Raw genomic sequence first — 16,695 nt, forward strand, 5'->3', positions numbered from 1 at the left:
AATAGGTTGTTATGGACTTGTTATCAGATGCTGTGGAGGTTGTCATTGGCAGTCTGAATGAAGTTACTGATATAGAGTGACAATTTCTCCTACTTATACTGTTCAATGATTTCTTAACTCATAATATGATGGAAAGGCTAAAAAGAATTGGTTTTGATAAATTGTCAATTAATGCCTGCTGATTACTTATCATTCACTACTGTCAAGACTGTTAATGCCTGCTGATTACTTGTCATTCACTACTGTTAAGGCTGTTAATACTTGCTGATTACTTGTCATTCACTACTCTTAAGGTTGTTAATGCCTACTGATTACTTGTCATTCACTACTATCAAAGTTGTTCCTTTTTTTGGTTTCTTTTTTGCAGAGAGATTGTTTCTACCAAGTTCTTCATAGAATGAAGCCAACACCATTTGACAAAAAGGACAAAATTGATAAGGAAGTCACATGACTTGAAGGTTGGATGCTTGTGGTGGCTTGTAACTTATAGGAACAACCTGCGTGGTGATCAGTGCTGTCTTTGCTATGAGGAAACCCCCAAAGCAAGAGGAAGAAATAAACAACCAGTACATATTATATTTAGTTTTTTCATTTGACAGCATAATGACAGCTGAATATAAAGTTCACATTTTGTTTTTCATTTGACAGCATAATGACAGCAAAAAGTAAAGTTTAGATTTTTTTTTTTATTTGACTATAAAATGACAGCTGAATGTTAAGTTATGTTAATATGATTGGCATCGTTTACTGGTTATGAAGTTGTTGTAATGGCATTCATGTGTTATGATAACCATAAAATTCCTTATTTCAAACCTAAATCATGTCCAAAAATGAAGACTTAATAAAACTGGATAAACAAATGCTAACCATGATGACATGATAGGTATATATCACAGTCCTCTCCGCTAGATCCATTTACAACCTCAACAGCATCTATTGACAACCTGAGGAGAAGTGTTTAACAATCTTGGCAATGCCCCTGACAACTCATTATATGGGATACCATCGCTTCTTAAAAAATTATATTATCAGCACATATAATGACCTTAACAATATAATGGGAGGCATTTTGAAGTCATTAACAGCTTTAAGTAAACCTAGCAGGATTACAACACATTTTTATTGCAGATATTCATTTACAACCTCAACAGCGTCTGTTGACTACCAAAGGAGAAGTGGTTACCAACCTCGGCAGTGCCCTTAACAGCTCACTCTGTCGGATACTATAGCTTTTAAAAAAATTGTATTATCAGCACATATAACAACCTTAATAATATAATGTGAGACATTTTGAAGTCATTAACAACTGTAACTGAACCCAATAGGATTACAACAGATTTTTATTATAGAGATTCATTTACAACCTCAACAATGACTGTTGACAACTCGAGGAGAAGTGGTTAACAACCTTGGCAGTGGCTCTAACAACTCACACTGTGAGATATCATAGCCTCTTCATAACATCAAATTATAACCAAATCATATTATGTTACAACTTTGACACAACAATCATATGTTAAGAAATCATTGAACACTGCAAGTAGGAGAAATTATCACTTTATATCAGTAACATAATTCAAACTGCCAATGACAACCCCTACGATGTCTGATAACAAGTCTATTACAGCCTATTGACAAGTACATCAAAATACAGATATGATATTATATCAAATTACAACTAGATGTCATTTACCACTTGATATATATGTACAATGTAACCACACCAAATTTACAACCCATTCAAAAAAGCATATGGGTTGCATGTGTGGATAATGACGGATAACTTGAGGTGTGGGTTATGAAATTTACAAAACAATTCTGTCAGAAGCATTCACAAAAAGAAATATAAACAAGCCACTAACAAAGCTCAACTTAGATTGGGGTTCTGGCAAGTCTTCACAGTGGAGCCTAGCTTATGGCATTTTCCACAGTGGTAAAGTTTTTTGTTTTGAAATTGAGATTTAATCCTTCTTTTCTTTGGCCTCCCTGAGGGTCTTTTAGTGATTGGTGTGCCTTCCTTTATCATTCTTGTTCTCACACAACTTCCAACATATTGCATTTTACCTTCTACACTATTAATAAATTGTCCCCCTATATAGAGGTAACAGAACAAATGCCTCCCACTTGAAGTTGTCATCTTTCATATCAACCTGTCATAATCACTTGTTAATAACAAGTCATACAGTTATATTAACAACCTTTGATATACCCATTAACAAGACATTTAACAATCACATCACAAGACTTATAACAATAAAAACCTCTCATTTTTCTTCATTTTCATCTGCAACACAGCATTAATTATTGAAAAAATAGAGCATCAATCACCGAAAAACAGAGCATCACCTTATAACCCTAACCACACATAACAAAACCACACCTAAGATGATTAAGACCATATATGATTAAAATGAGCCTCCCTTGATAGTTCAAGTGAGTTCAATCACATCCTTAATACCCATACACCCACAGCAAATCAACTTTTCAAACCAACATTACACTTTCAATGGTTGTGGACGAAGAAGACAATGTCCTTAATGATGATGACTACAAAGAAGATGAAAAAAAAAAAACATAGCTTGCCTGGAATAATAAACACAATGGCAATTGTTGTAGGCCTTTGTTTCTTCTTTTTGAAGATTCTCCTTCTCATGCATGCAGAGCACCCAACACACCAGGAGAAGGCATTCCCCCCTTTTTTTTCTTTTTCTATCAATGAGGGCATAACAGACTTTTTACAATTGCAATTTATTACACACAGGTCCTTGGGGACTTAGGAAAGATTTCAAGATTTCAAGGGACTTTTTTTTGAATAAATTGTCTTCTGTAGGACCTGTGTGTAATTTTCAAAAAAAGAAATATATTTTACATATTTAATACTAGCTCATTTTTTATTATAAGAACTCATTTGAGTTTTAATTTAATTCTAAATATAAGACTTTAATTTATTTTATCTTTCATATTTATTTATCTTTTCTACAGTAGTCATTATAGTAGTTGCACATATTAAAGATTTCATTAAATGATAATTCTAGTTAATATACATGATTAGTAAGAAAATTCTAAAAAAGACAACATATATTTATAACAAATAACTAAGTTAACTAATTTCCTTAATCCCCCTCAAATTATTTAATTAGGTCTTATATTAAAGATCAGAGGTAGTATAAGAGTTAATTTGATTAATTTGAAAGTTAAATTAATTATTTATAATAAATATATATTATCTTTCTTCAAATATCCTTGTTAATCATACGTATTGGCTAAAATTACTATTTTATCAAACTTTTTAAGATATATAATTACTATAAGGACTATCTTAATAAATAAATAAATAAATGGATTGAAAAAAAATAGATTGAAATTTTATATTTATGAGCAAATTAAATGTAAATTAGCTTCTATATTAAAAACCAGAGGCAATATTAAGTAAACTACATGGTTTTATTTTGCTTAAATTACCTAAAAGAAGTATCTACACTACAAAAATCTGGACTTTCAGCGACCACTTTCAGCGGCGACAAAGGGAGTCGCCGCTGAAAATATGACTTTCAGCGGCGACAATTATTGTTGCCGCTGAAAGTCGGCCTTTCTGCGGCGACAAGTATGTCGCCGCCAAAAGTATGAGTTATGGCGGCGACATATTATTGTCGCCGCTGTAACTTCAACTTTCAGCGGCGACAAAATTTGTCGCCGCCGAAAGTGTGCACTACGGCGGCGACAATTCAAGTCGCCGCTGAAAGAGGATTCAGCGGCGACTAACTGTCGCCGCTGAATCCTCTTTCAGCGGCGACTTAAATTGTCGCCGCTGAATGTCTCTTTCAGCGGCGACCTTATGCCGCCGCTGAATCCTGTTTCAGCGGCGACGCTTCCTGTCGCTGCTGAATATATCTTTCAGCGGCGACCTTTTGTCGCCGCTGAATCTTATTTCAGCGGCGACTCTTGGTGTTGCCGCTGAAGCTTACTTTCAGCGGCAACAAATGTCGCCGCTGAAAGTTTTTTCACATTTTTTTAATCTTTTTTTTTTGTAAAAATTTTATATTATAATCTTTTATTTGCGTAATTAAGTAACTTTGATAATTAATGTTTTTTTATGTATTTTTGTGTTAGAGAGAGACTAAAAGAAAGATAATATGGTGTTTGAGAGAGAAAGGAAGAGGAAGAAAGTTTGGAGTGTGTGTTTAACACACATATCCCATATCCAAATGTTTGAGAGATGGAATAGAAAAACATTATGCATGGGAGAGAAATGAGATCGAGGCATGCGTGAAAAAGTATGCAAGTTTGATGGGATAAGTAATGAAATATAGAGTGAGAGGGTGAGAGGTGAGAGGTAGATGTAAGTATTATTGGAAGAGAGATAGTCTGTATGTGTGAGAGAGAGAAGGATATTATAATTGAAAGAGATAACATAATTAAACATATGTGAGAGATTATTATAATTAAATTAGTGTGAGTATACTTAATTGACATAATAATATTTGATGATGAACATATGTATGAGAGGATTGAGAAATAAAATCATTAAAGGAGATAATATAATTAATTAAAAATGTGTGAGAGATATAGATAATAAAATCATGTATATAGTTAATTAAATATTATTACTATTTATATTTTTTAATTTAAAATGTGATTAATTAAATTTTGTAAAACATATAGAGTTTCATATTATATATATTTTCTATTGCTCAATGGTTTCAATTAAATTCATTAGCCTGGCTGGCCACGCTTGTTCATTTTAGTGTAGAGGTCCTGCGTTCGAATCTGGAAAATGTCCAATTTTTACACATTAATTTTGGCTCAAAAAGGTTAAAAAAAACATTTAATGTTACCTGGCTGGTTCGAACAGGGGATCTGATAATTATAATAGTTAACACTCCCCTGCCACTGAACCCACGTGTGTTATTGGCAAGGCTGGCGCATTGTTTTTGTATGTAAAGTTTCTTATTTTGAAACCCAAAACAATTCTAATCTTCTGAAAGTTTACTTTTCCCTCGCTCTCACCAGATCAGACCAGCGCCGCGCACGAGTTCATCCCCAAATCCCCTCTCCCTCCAAACCTAGCGCTAGCGGCAGCATCTCACATTCTCATTTCTCACCGATTAGCGAAGACGGCGAAGAAGGACCTCAGACCTGCTTCTACCCCATCCCCTTTCGTGATTTGCGCAGCGCCGGCGACCCCATTCCGTAGCAGTTGCAACCAAGCTTGCCTCCTAGTCCTTCAATTTGTGCTTGCTGCCGCAGCTCACTATTTGCTCGCCAGTTGCCGGATCGCCGCTACTCTCCAGCTTCGTCACCGTTAGTACAGATCCAGGTAAGGTCGAGCCTCTCACCGATTAGTACAACCCAGTTCGTGTTTATTATCTTGTTTGGTATAAGTTTATGGTTGTGTTTGTTGTCAATGAACGATTCGTATAAGCCCGTCTCGCCTGGTTTTGTTTGGTCTCGTTAGCTTTCTTCATAGTCTGAACTTAAATGAAAATTTTACTTTTCAGATAGAAAAATAATAAATTCACTCTCAACTTTAATGCTAAACCGGAGTTATGGCAAATTGGATTGGTCTCAAACATCAAACACCCAACACGTTTCGTGAAACTCTCCGGTTATTTTTTTATGATTGTTTATTCACTTGAAAATTAGCATCATATAATTCCACGCTAAAACGGCACACATCAGCTTAAAATTACTAGGTTCTATGGTATGGAAACGAAGTCTGACAGCTGTTCCCTGTGGCCATAATCAAAATTCATATGTGATATTATAAATCATAGTATGAATTATGAACCCTTTCCGTTAGCTATATATCTGTAACGCAATCATTGTGTTATAATGCTCAGTTGATGATTGAAATCAATACAGGGGCACATAGCACTTGTGTAATATGCTAATATCACACACACACACACACACACACACACACACACACACATCGTTTAACAAGAGAAAAAGGTTACAACATGTCATGATTTTCGACGTAATAAGCTGTGATTCCGAACACTCTAAAAATTAATGTTCATGACACCTATCATTTTGCTATTCCATACTGTCAGTTCAGGTTGGTCAACGTTTATTTGTGTGGACCAGGTTTTTTACATGCACTGCATGTGCCCTGATTAAACATTTTACAAAATGATTTGATATTGAGACGTGACAAGGCCCTACCCGCCAACAACACAACAAGAAATTAAATATCAAAATACATTGAGCAACAAGCTGTAATTAAATACCTGACGTACCCCGCAAAACTATGGGAATGTTAAATATATCATCGAAGTCCTGAAATACATAAAGCTGAAACTTGAAGATGCCTTAGGAGAGAGTCAGGACGACAATGAGTGGATAATCTCTGTTTTGATCAACAACATATGATGGTGCAAGATTCTGGTGCTGGTAAGTGGCAATGACACGCATTATCTTTTGGAAAAGTAAAGTGAAAACAGGGGAACCATAATTACAAGGGCTTTAGATCTCAGTTCTAATAATGATGTTCAGCTTTTATCCCCCCACATCTTCTTCCTCGTATGATGCATCCGTCTTATCATCCCCTGTTCCCCCCATATTTTCTGACTAGCTTTTCTGAGATCGTGCTCTAAAGTTGCCATGTCTACCAAGTCACTCATTAGATCAAATAAAAATATATACTTGAATTTATAATGTTGGTTTAATTATTGTAATTGCTTTCTTGAAATGGTTTCTTGGGACCTTTGGTTTCCTTCCCATTATAATGTCTGGTCCTTATTATTGTAGGCATATACGGTAGTGCAAGCAAAAAGGATTACTAGCTAGGGCGAGTAGTAAAGCTCTTGTCACTTGTAAGTTAACAGTTTATCATCTTCACCTTGCGTTTGCGTTGACTCTGTGATGCTTTGTTAGTTTGGCTTATATACTGCGTTGAAATGAATCAGCTTTTTAGAAGTAAGATACATATATATATCATATATAATTTTCTTTTCTTGGTCAACTCAACCTTATTCATTTCTATTTATTTCTTGCACTTTAATATTTATTGTTTTTCCTTTTCTTACATTAATCTTCAACTTTTGTGAAATAGAAATGGATAAAAGTTGGTTAGATATTAAAGACAGAGGCAACCTAAGATATATTAAAGGAGTAGATGGTTTTCTCGAATGGGCTTTTACTCAGAATGGAGTGACAAGCAAAATACGATGTCCTTGTAAAAAATGTATGAATGTCATATTCAAAGCAAGAAGAGATGTCAGGGTTGACTTATTGAGTAAGGGTTTTTGGGATAGTTATAAGGTGTGGGACTTGCATGGGGAAATTATTAGATGTCAAAGTGATTGTGAGACTTCAAGTACAGCAGCAGAACATGATACTTATGGGGAGAACCTTACAAGGATGGTATGTGATGCATATAATGTTCCTTCTATGAATGATATGAACAATGAATTAAATGAGAATGAAGAGCCTAATGTGCATGCCAAAAGGTTCTACGACTTATTAAAGGATGCAGAGACAGAACTTTATCCAGGTTGTGAGAAGATGTCAAAATTGTCTTTTATTGTAAAATTGCTTCAATTAAAGTGTCTTAACCATTGGAGCAATAAATCTATGGATGCATTGTTGGCCTTATTGAAAGATGTTCTTCCAGAAGGGGCTTTAGTGCCAAATTCATTTTATGAAGCTAAGAAGATAATTCGTGATTTGGGTTTAGATTACAATAAAATTGATGCTTGTGGAAATGATTGCATATTATACTGGGGGGAACATGCAAAAGAAGAATCATGTCCTAAGTGCAAGATGTCTAGATGGAAGTTGAACAGGCAAAGAGGAAAAAAAATTGCCCAGAAAGTCTTAAGGCATTTTCCGATAATACCTAGGTTACAAAGGCTTTATATGGCAAGAGACACTGCTAAAGAAATGAGGTGGCATAAGGAGAAGCACACAAATGATGGTGTATTGAGACATCCAGCTGACTCTCTTGCTTGGCAACACTTTGACCAACAATATCCTAGTTTTTCTACTGATCCAAGAAGTGTTAGATTAGGTTTGGCAAGTGATGGATTTCAACCTTTTGGGAATATGAGTGCCAATCATAGCATTTGGCCTGTAGTTTTGGTACCATATAATTTGCCACCATGGCTTTGCATGAAAAGCCCATATTTTATGATGACACTTCTTATTCCTGGTCCAAAGTGTCCAGGTAATGAAATAGATGTTTACTTACAACCAATGATTGAGGAGCTGAAACAATTGTGGGAAGTAGGGGTGCAAACATATGATGCATTTTCTCAATCAAATTTTATGATGTATGCAGCAGTGTTGTGGACGATAAATGATTTCCCCACATATGGAAATCTTTCAGGATGGTCAACTAAAGGCAAGTTTGCATGCCCTTGTTGTCACAAAGACACACATTGCATTTCATTAAGGAGTAAGTTATCTTATATGGGTCATAGGCGTTTTCTTCCACAAAATCACCCATGGCGCAAAGATGCAAAATCATTTGATGGAAAAGAAGAACTCAGAGCTCCACCAATTCCATTAACTGGAGATGATGCACTTATGCAATTAGAACAATTGGGTAATATATCATTTGGAAAAGGCCAAAAACGAAAACGCCCTACAAATAGTAAGGCTTATAATTGGAGGAAAAGAAGCATTTTTTTCCAATTGCCTTATTGGAAAAATTTGTTGATACGACATAATCTTGATGTGATGCATATAGAAAGAAATGTTTCTGATAATATTGTATCGACAGTGATGGATTTACTTGGAAAGACAAAGGACACATTAAAAAGTAGGTATGATTTGGTGGATTTGGGCATTAGGAGTAATTTGCACCCGATTAAGAATGGTAATGATGTTTATAAGCCTCCTGCTCCTTACACATTATCTTCTGAAAAGAAGCAATCCCTTTGCAAATTCTTGGCTAACTTAAAAGTACCTGATGCTTTTGCATCTAATATCTCAAGGTGTGTCAATATTCACGAGCGAAAAATATTTGGTTTGAAGTGTCATGATCACCATGTGCTATTGCAGGAAATATTTCCAATTGCAATACGTGGGTTACTGCCTCCCCAAGTATGTGAACCAATAATACAATTGGGAAGATTTTTTAAAAATCTTTGTTCAAAGTGTTTAACATGTGAAGAACTTGACAAACTTCAAAGTCAAATAGAAATAACTCTGTGCAAGTTAGAGACCATATTCCCACCTGCCTTTTTTGACGTAATGGTTCACTTGCCTATACACTTGGCGGGAGAGGCAAAAGTTGGTGGGCCAGTTCAGTATCGTTGGATGTACCCCATAGAAAGGTAATTCGCTTTAACAAGGTTACTTTACAATTATATTTATAATCTATCATTTAAAACCATTCAATAAGGCTTGACTTTTTGTTGTAGGTATTTGCGAACTATAAAGTCATATGTTGGCAATAAGGCCCAACCTGAAGGATCAATTGCAGAAGGATATTTGGCAGATGAAAGTCTAACTTTTTGTTCACGATACTTGAAAGACATTCCCACTAAATTTAATGTGCAGCATCGGAATGATGACATCAGTGATAATAATATCAGTAATGAGCTTTCGGTGTTCAAGAAAAGTGGTGAAGCTAGAGGACATTTTGAGTCAGTCTCTCTTTCTTATGAAGAGTATTGTCAGGCAAGAATGTATGTGCTCCAAAATTGTGAAGAAACTTGGCCATTCATAGAGTACGTCAACTTAATTTAACAGAATGAATTTGTTATAATTTATATTTTTCTCACTTGTGTAAAAACATGTAGGGAACACAGGAGAGAACTTGAAGCTCGGGGATTAATGAGTGAGCAAAAGCAATATAAAGAGTTTCCTGATTGGTTCCGTTCACGAGTAAGTTCTAGACTTTGAGCTTTGAAGTTTATATTAATAATATTAATGCATATTGAAGGAATGGTTCTTCTTTAATAGGTGATAGCATTGTCCACACAAGGCTTTGTAAGTCCTGAACTCAAAAGTTTATCAATTGGTCCATCGAGAGTGGTCAATCGTTACTCTATGTTTATAGGCAATGGATTTCGTTTTCATGCAAAAGATCGGGCAATAGGAAAAAGAACTCAAAATGATGGAGTCATGGCCAAGGGTGATGACACTGATGCTAATAAAGAATATTATGGTGTGTTAGAGCATATTTATGAGTTATCTTACATAGAGAATAAAAAATTATACTTGTTTAAGTGTCACTGGTGGGATGTCGCTAACTATGGCGAAGGATATAAGGTGGATAAGTATGGGTTCACAAGTATCAACACTCAATGTTCATTACAAACTAATGAACCATTTATTTTAGCATCTCAAGCAGAGCAAGTTTTTTATGTGGATGATATTGTTGACCCGGGTTGGATTGTTGTTGTCAAAACGAATCCACGTGACTTGTTCAATATGCCGATTGAGAATGTTAATGTTGGTAGTGATGTTAATATTGCAATGGTTGATGAAGAGCCTTATCAACAATTGGTGGTTGATTTAAATGCAAGTCTTATACAGCATGATATCTTTATTGACTTGTGTGGAGATGATGTACAACCCCAAACTTTCATTCAAGTAGGAGAACCATCACAAAGAAGTAATATGGAGATTGGATTTATTGATGATAGTGAATCTAATTCACTAGTTCATGACGATAGTGATGAAGAAGATGTGCTTGATGGTAATGATAGTGATACTGAAGAAGAAAGTGACATTGAAGGTGAAATAGAAGATGATGATACAAGTGATAGTACCACAGAGGACTCAACAGAATGAAACTACAATCCTCATAAATGGTAGTTTTTATTAATATATTCTTAACAAGTTAGATTTTGTAATTTTTTTAATATATACTATCTTCATAAAGAGTAGTTTTATTAACATAAAAAACAATCTAAATTTTGTACATTATTGCAGGATATGTCAGGGCTAAAGAGAGGACGGGGTGGGAGAAGCTCTTCCTTCACACGACATGGCAGCACAAGTAGTGGAGGTATTAGCTCTACCCCTGCAATTGACATACCATTTCACCTCGACCACTCCAAGTACAATTTGAGGAATTGCCTGCCGACTCTCCCCCTACTCAAAACAGTAGTGCAGGTAAATTTTCTTTACTTTTATATAATACAAGTAACTAATTAGCATCACATACTTTTGACTATATTATTTGTTCACTTGAATGATAGGCTCTTCTAATATAATTAAGAAAGGTAGAGGAGTTTATAAGTCGCTCAATGTGGACTTAATGACTAAATTTGGAGGAAAGATTCAGCTTACTTTCACAGATGACATGACAAGAGCAGTAGGGCAAGGAGCAAGAGAGCTAGCTAATTATTGTGGTTATGTTATTAGAACCACAATATCTTTGAAGGATTGTGCTGAATGGAGGAATGTTTACACAAATTATATTGATGTTATGATTTTAAAAGTGAAGGTACAATTTATGTTTAGTAAATGTATATCCTACTTTATTTATGCTTTCAAAACAAGTACTTATGCTGATATTGATTTTTATTTTAGGAAAAATTTCAACCTGCTGTTGCAACAGATGAAGAGAAGTTCAAAAAATGATAGTGACCACATTGCAAAATGCTTTCAGAAATTGGAAGACCAACTTGCATACCCACTATAAGAAATTTGACACTGATGAAGAAAGGTTGGCAAATCCACCTCAAACTGTAAGTTTTGAAGATTGGGAGTGGTTATTGACATATTTTCAGTCAGATCCATTTAAGGTATCTTACTAAATACTAACTATTTAAATGAATAATATAATTATATCATTCAACATACTTAGTAGTTACTCAAATTTGATGTAGAACAAAAGTGCTAGAAACACACAAAACCGAGCAAAACAAGTAACAAAGCATACATGTGGTCCCCGATCATTTGCGGAGGTTGAGTTCTCTGTAGTAAGTTGCCTCTTCACTACACTTTATTTTTTTATCCATTTTTTTATTTTTCAAGATTTGTTATTTTTGTATATTATGCTTTATAGAGAGACCCCACCACTGGACAGCCTGCCCCCCCAGATCAGGTTTGGGAGATAACACATACTAGGAAGACTGCAGATGGCCAGTTACAGTGGGTGGATTCGCGATCTGAAGAGATTCATGTATGTATAAATATTTGTCCTTTATATTTAATTAAATAATTATATTTTTTTCATTAATGTAATTTGTAATTTGTAACTATAGGATCGCATGCATGAGCTCGTTCAGCAGCAATCCTTAGAGAGTGATGCTCGAATGACCTCTGATGAGATATTGACAGCTGTTCTTGGTGAGAGGTCAGGATATGTTAGAGGAAAAGGTTATGGAGCAGAGCCTCGGAGGAAGAGACTTCACACTCAATCTAGTGATTCACTTGAGAATGTACGCACCCAATTGTATGAAGAGTTTGAAAGAAGATTTCAAGAGGAGCGAGAAAAGATGGAAGCAAATCTTGCTGCAGAGCGAGAGAGGATGGAAGCAGAACGTGCAGCAGAGCGAGAAAAGATAGGAAGCAGAACGTGCTGCAGAGCGAGCAAAGATGGAAGCAGAGCGTACGCAACTTGAACAAAGGATGGAGCAGTTGATGGAACAGAGAATACAAGCTCAGTTCACTGCTTTCATGCAAAAGATGCAGTTAAATGCTCCTGCAGATACCCCTACTTCTAGCGTCCCTAATATTGATCCCTCTACGTAATTTTTCTTTGTATTATGTAATGTATCTTTTAATTGAACAATTTTTTTTTTCAGTTAGAGACATAAAGAACACTTTCATGGTTATAAATCTTATTATTTAATATACCATATTTGTGTGTTAATTACTTTATTTTTATTAAACCTTTTAATAATATTTATCAGCAATATAAATAAAAGTTTTTTGCATAATTAATATATTATAAAAATAATTAAAATCACAATCAGCGGCGACATTTGTCGCCGCCGAATCAAGCTTCGGCGGCGACCAAAATGTCGCCGCCGAATCAAGCTTCCGCGGCGACAACAATGTCGCCGCCGAAGCAAGCTTCCGCGGCGACAACAATGTCGCCGCCGAAGCAAGCTTCCGCGGCGACATTAGTCGCCGCCGATTCTCATGTTTCAGTGGCGACAGTTCTGAGCGGCAAACTCATCAGCTTTCAGCGGCGACAGAATGTCGCCGCTGAAAGGAGTTTCAGCGGCGACTTTTTTTGTCGCCGCTGATAAGTTTCAGCCACGGTCGCTACGGCAACGACTTGGTGGCGACAAAATGTCGCCGCTGAAGCTTTTCAGCGGCGACTTTTGGACTTTCAGCGGCGACAAATGTCGCCGCTGAAAGTCGAATTTTTTGTAGTGCTATTACCGTTTGGTGGGAACAAATAGTTGTGATAGAAAAAAGGGGAAGGGGAGGAAAAAATTTGACATGGCTGATGTGTTTTTTCCTCCCAAACACCACAAAATAACAATACTACCTCTAGTACTTGAAATAAAAACTAATTTAAGTAATTAAAAAAATAGTTAAATCAGTTATTTTTTCTAAATATAAATTGATTTTCTTAAAGTATCATTTTTAATTATGATTACTTTTGCATTGAAACCATTTGACATGTATTAATTTAGAAAGTAAATTATAAATTTGAGGAACAAAATAAATTCAGATCTTATATTTAGTACCAAATCAAATTCCCAATTAGTTTTTGTACTAAACAGGGGAGGTAGTATATTAATAATAAAGAAAAAAAATTTTGGCACTTAAGATCACATTAACAATTTTTTTTTTTTTGAGTTGAAGATCACATTAACATTGAAATAAGAGAAACCCTAAACAACAACAACAATAATAATAAGAGAAGGCTAAAATACATTCACAAGAAGAGACTAAAATATACAAAATTCCACTCAATTTTAAGTGAGTTGCACATTACATTCCTAACATTTAAAAGTGTAAATTAAGGATTGTTTTAAATATCAACTCTCTTGCCTTTAAAATTGTCGTGAAAGTTAACAGTTTTGATAATGTCATTTTTCATATTTTGCTATTATATATCATGTCATTTAAAGTATTATTTGGTGAATTACACGTAATTTTAAGCATTTTCTATTTTTTATTTAAAAAGACATGGTCAAGTAATTATGTGAAGTGTTTTTTAAATATTTCATATTTTTAATATTTTATTTTAATTATAAAAAAATATATAAATACATATCAAATGCTAAATATTAACTTTTTAAATAAAAAAAACCGTTAACTTTAATGCCAATTTTAATGGCATGAAAATTGATAGTCAAAATATAAAACAACATAGCTCTTAATTCAAACTTTTAAAGTTTAGGAAGCTAACATGCTAGTTTTGTGTATTTTAGCTAATAAATATAAGAGTTATTTAACTAATCAAGATAGATTCAAGAAATTAGTTAAATTAATTATTTATACTAAATATGACTTGATGTTTCTAAAATATCCTTTGTAGTCATGATTACCCTTGGATGGAAACTTCTTAATATGTATAATTAGTAGAGATATTTTGAAAAATGAATTATAATTTTATAAAAATAAAATCAATTAAGATCTTATATTTTTAACTAAATCCGATCCCCAACTAGCATATGAAGGATCAGAGGTAGTATAACTGTTGGATTTTGGGCTATATGCCCTTGATGGGCTTGAATATTTGATTGGATATTAAGAGAATATACCGATCAAATATACAAGCGATATTATGATTTGTTTGACTCAGTCAAACATCTTGAATCAAATCCAATCGATTACAATATAAATTAATTAATTTATATTGTATAGATTAAATGTACATTGAGTATATATATTTAGAATTAATTGAGATTGATTCTGGATTTAAATTCAAATATCATGATATTATGAGATAAAGATATATTTATATATCCTAACTCAGATTTAACCTGATGGGCTCATTAGATATTTTGGCTTCCTAAAATACCCCTGACAAAAGCTATAAACAAAGACTCCCACCTATCAGTCCAACTCACTCCAGTAGCTAAACTTTCCTACTATCTCTCTCTCTCTCTCTCTTATTCTTTCTTGCAAAGAGGTGCTCTACTGTGCACTCAAAGCTTAGACTTTTATAGTCTAGTTTATAGCGTGAGCCCAGAAGATCCGACCGACCCGACCCGAGATCCGACTCGGTACGTTTCCTTGTCAAATTTTCCTTTTATTTTGACATTGGCATTAGAGCCCTCCTGATCTTGAAGCTTTATGAATATATGTGTGTGCATATATTGCTTGGGCTTTGTGTTTCTTTTTGTTCGAATTTTTCCGCTACGCTGTTAGTATACTCGTAAGTCATTTTTTTTCGAAATTTGATGTGCTTGAGTATTGAGTTTGAAAATGCACTCAAATTATATAACTAAAGCACTAAAATATTATCTATAATACTGTAAGCTTCAAAAACGTGATCAAAATCCATGTTTACATAAGCTCTGTTGTTGGCCATGTATAACCAGATTTTGGGTCTTTAAAAACAAGGTTTTTTTAAAGAAAATGAACCCATAGGATTGTAGAACTCGAAAAGATGATTTCATAGACACCTAAAACGCATAAAACAGAGCTCGGAGGTGGAAGATATGGGGGTTCGAAGTTAGCAGGTCATAACAGACCTGCCGGAGCTCTAGCGGGGTCTGGGTTGACTTGGCTGGAGGTTAGGGACAACCTGACCAGCCCAAAATGGTGTCGTTTTAGGCTAGCCAAGACGCAGTGTTTCACTTGTTTCAGGTCTGTTTGACTCAGAACCTCCATAGAGTCCACCGACCTGACTTAAAAAAAAGGGTTTTCAAAAAAAAATATTTTTTTAAAAAAAAATTTTCGAAGACGCGCCCACAGGTCCACCTAGGACCCCTTGGGTCACAACAACCACATATTTAGACTCCTTAAAATATGAGGAATTAAATAGAGTCAGTCCAGTGATGGAAGAACGCCGGCAAGGTGGTGCGTGGATGACAAGCGCTGAGCCCGAGAGTGGGCAACCCTCTCCTCCTTTAAAATTTTTTTAAATTTTTTTGAGAAGGCTTTTTGTGGTACGTGAGGGTGCGTGGAGACTTATTTTTGGACCTTGTCTGGCCTAAAATATTCCTAAAATCATGAGCTTGTATCAATATATTATGTACTTATTTTAGATGAGTTTTTGGGTATGAAAAATAGTAAATAATTGTTTATTTTTACTTTTCCCCTATTAACTTAAACTTTATTTTTCTTTGGGTTTAGGAAATGGCAATCTCAAATTCTAACCACTCTTTTGAAATATATTCAAGTTATTCTCCTCTTTCTAATGCTCCAAAGTTTTCAAATAATTATGCTGAAGAAAGTACTAATAAAAGAAAAACACTTCAATCACGAGTGAGCTCTAATGTGCCTGAGGAGAGCAATGGTAAAAAGAAATGTGTTCCTGACCAACAAGAGGAAGAAGTTTGCAGACCTAAGGACATAAATTTAATTGAACAAATAGCAGAAAAGCATGCTGATGAATACAAGCATAAAAAATGTCTATTTTCAAAATTGAGCTATTATGCTAAATAAATTACCAATGAGCAAGATGCACTCTTTTGCAAACATCATAATTCAATATAGAGAGGAACTGGCAAGGAGAGGACACATATTTAACGAAGGATTTTTCAAACAAAGTCTTTGTAGATACTGAAAAGACATTGAAGAGAGTTTGAGAAAACCAATGATAAAATACATCATGAACGAATGAGTTTTTATTCGTGTTTATTTTCTTTCATTTCATGT

General features: G+C 34.7%; 1 protein-coding gene and 1 pseudogene across 1 annotated transcript; both read left to right on the top strand.

Moving 5' to 3' along the window:
• The first annotated feature begins 7,362 nt into the window (after positions 1 to 7,362).
• Positions 7,363 to 9,064, top strand: LOC114759877 (uncharacterized). Its single transcript, XM_028949106.1, has 3 exons — positions 7,363 to 8,548; positions 8,693 to 8,939; positions 9,007 to 9,064. Exons 1-3 carry the CDS (start codon positions 7,363 to 7,365, stop codon positions 9,062 to 9,064), a joined length of 1,491 nt encoding a protein of 496 aa, XP_028804939.1.
• Positions 9,065 to 12,926: 3,862 nt separating this feature from the next.
• Positions 12,927 to 16,695, top strand: part of LOC114759878 (ABC transporter C family member 3-like) — a 30,793-nt pseudogene continuing 27,024 nt past the window's right edge.

This window comes from Neltuma alba, unplaced genomic scaffold, assembly GCF_004799145.2.
Source record: "Neltuma alba isolate B1F8T4 unplaced genomic scaffold, ASM479914v2 tig00010912_pilon, whole genome shotgun sequence".
Classification (NCBI taxonomy): Eukaryota; Viridiplantae; Streptophyta; class Magnoliopsida; order Fabales; family Fabaceae; genus Neltuma; species Neltuma alba.

Coding starts and splice junctions, on each gene's coding strand:
- LOC114759877 (XM_028949106.1), top strand. CDS start 7,363: ATGGTATGTGATGCATATAATGTTCCTTCTATGAATGATATGAACAAT. Junction 8,549..8,692: donor TATGCAATTAGAACAATTGG/GTAATATATCAT, acceptor TGATGCATATAG/AAAGAAATGTTTCTGATAAT. Junction 8,940..9,006: donor TTTGCATCTAATATCTCAAG/GTGTGTCAATAT, acceptor GTGCTATTGCAG/GAAATATTTCCAATTGCAAT.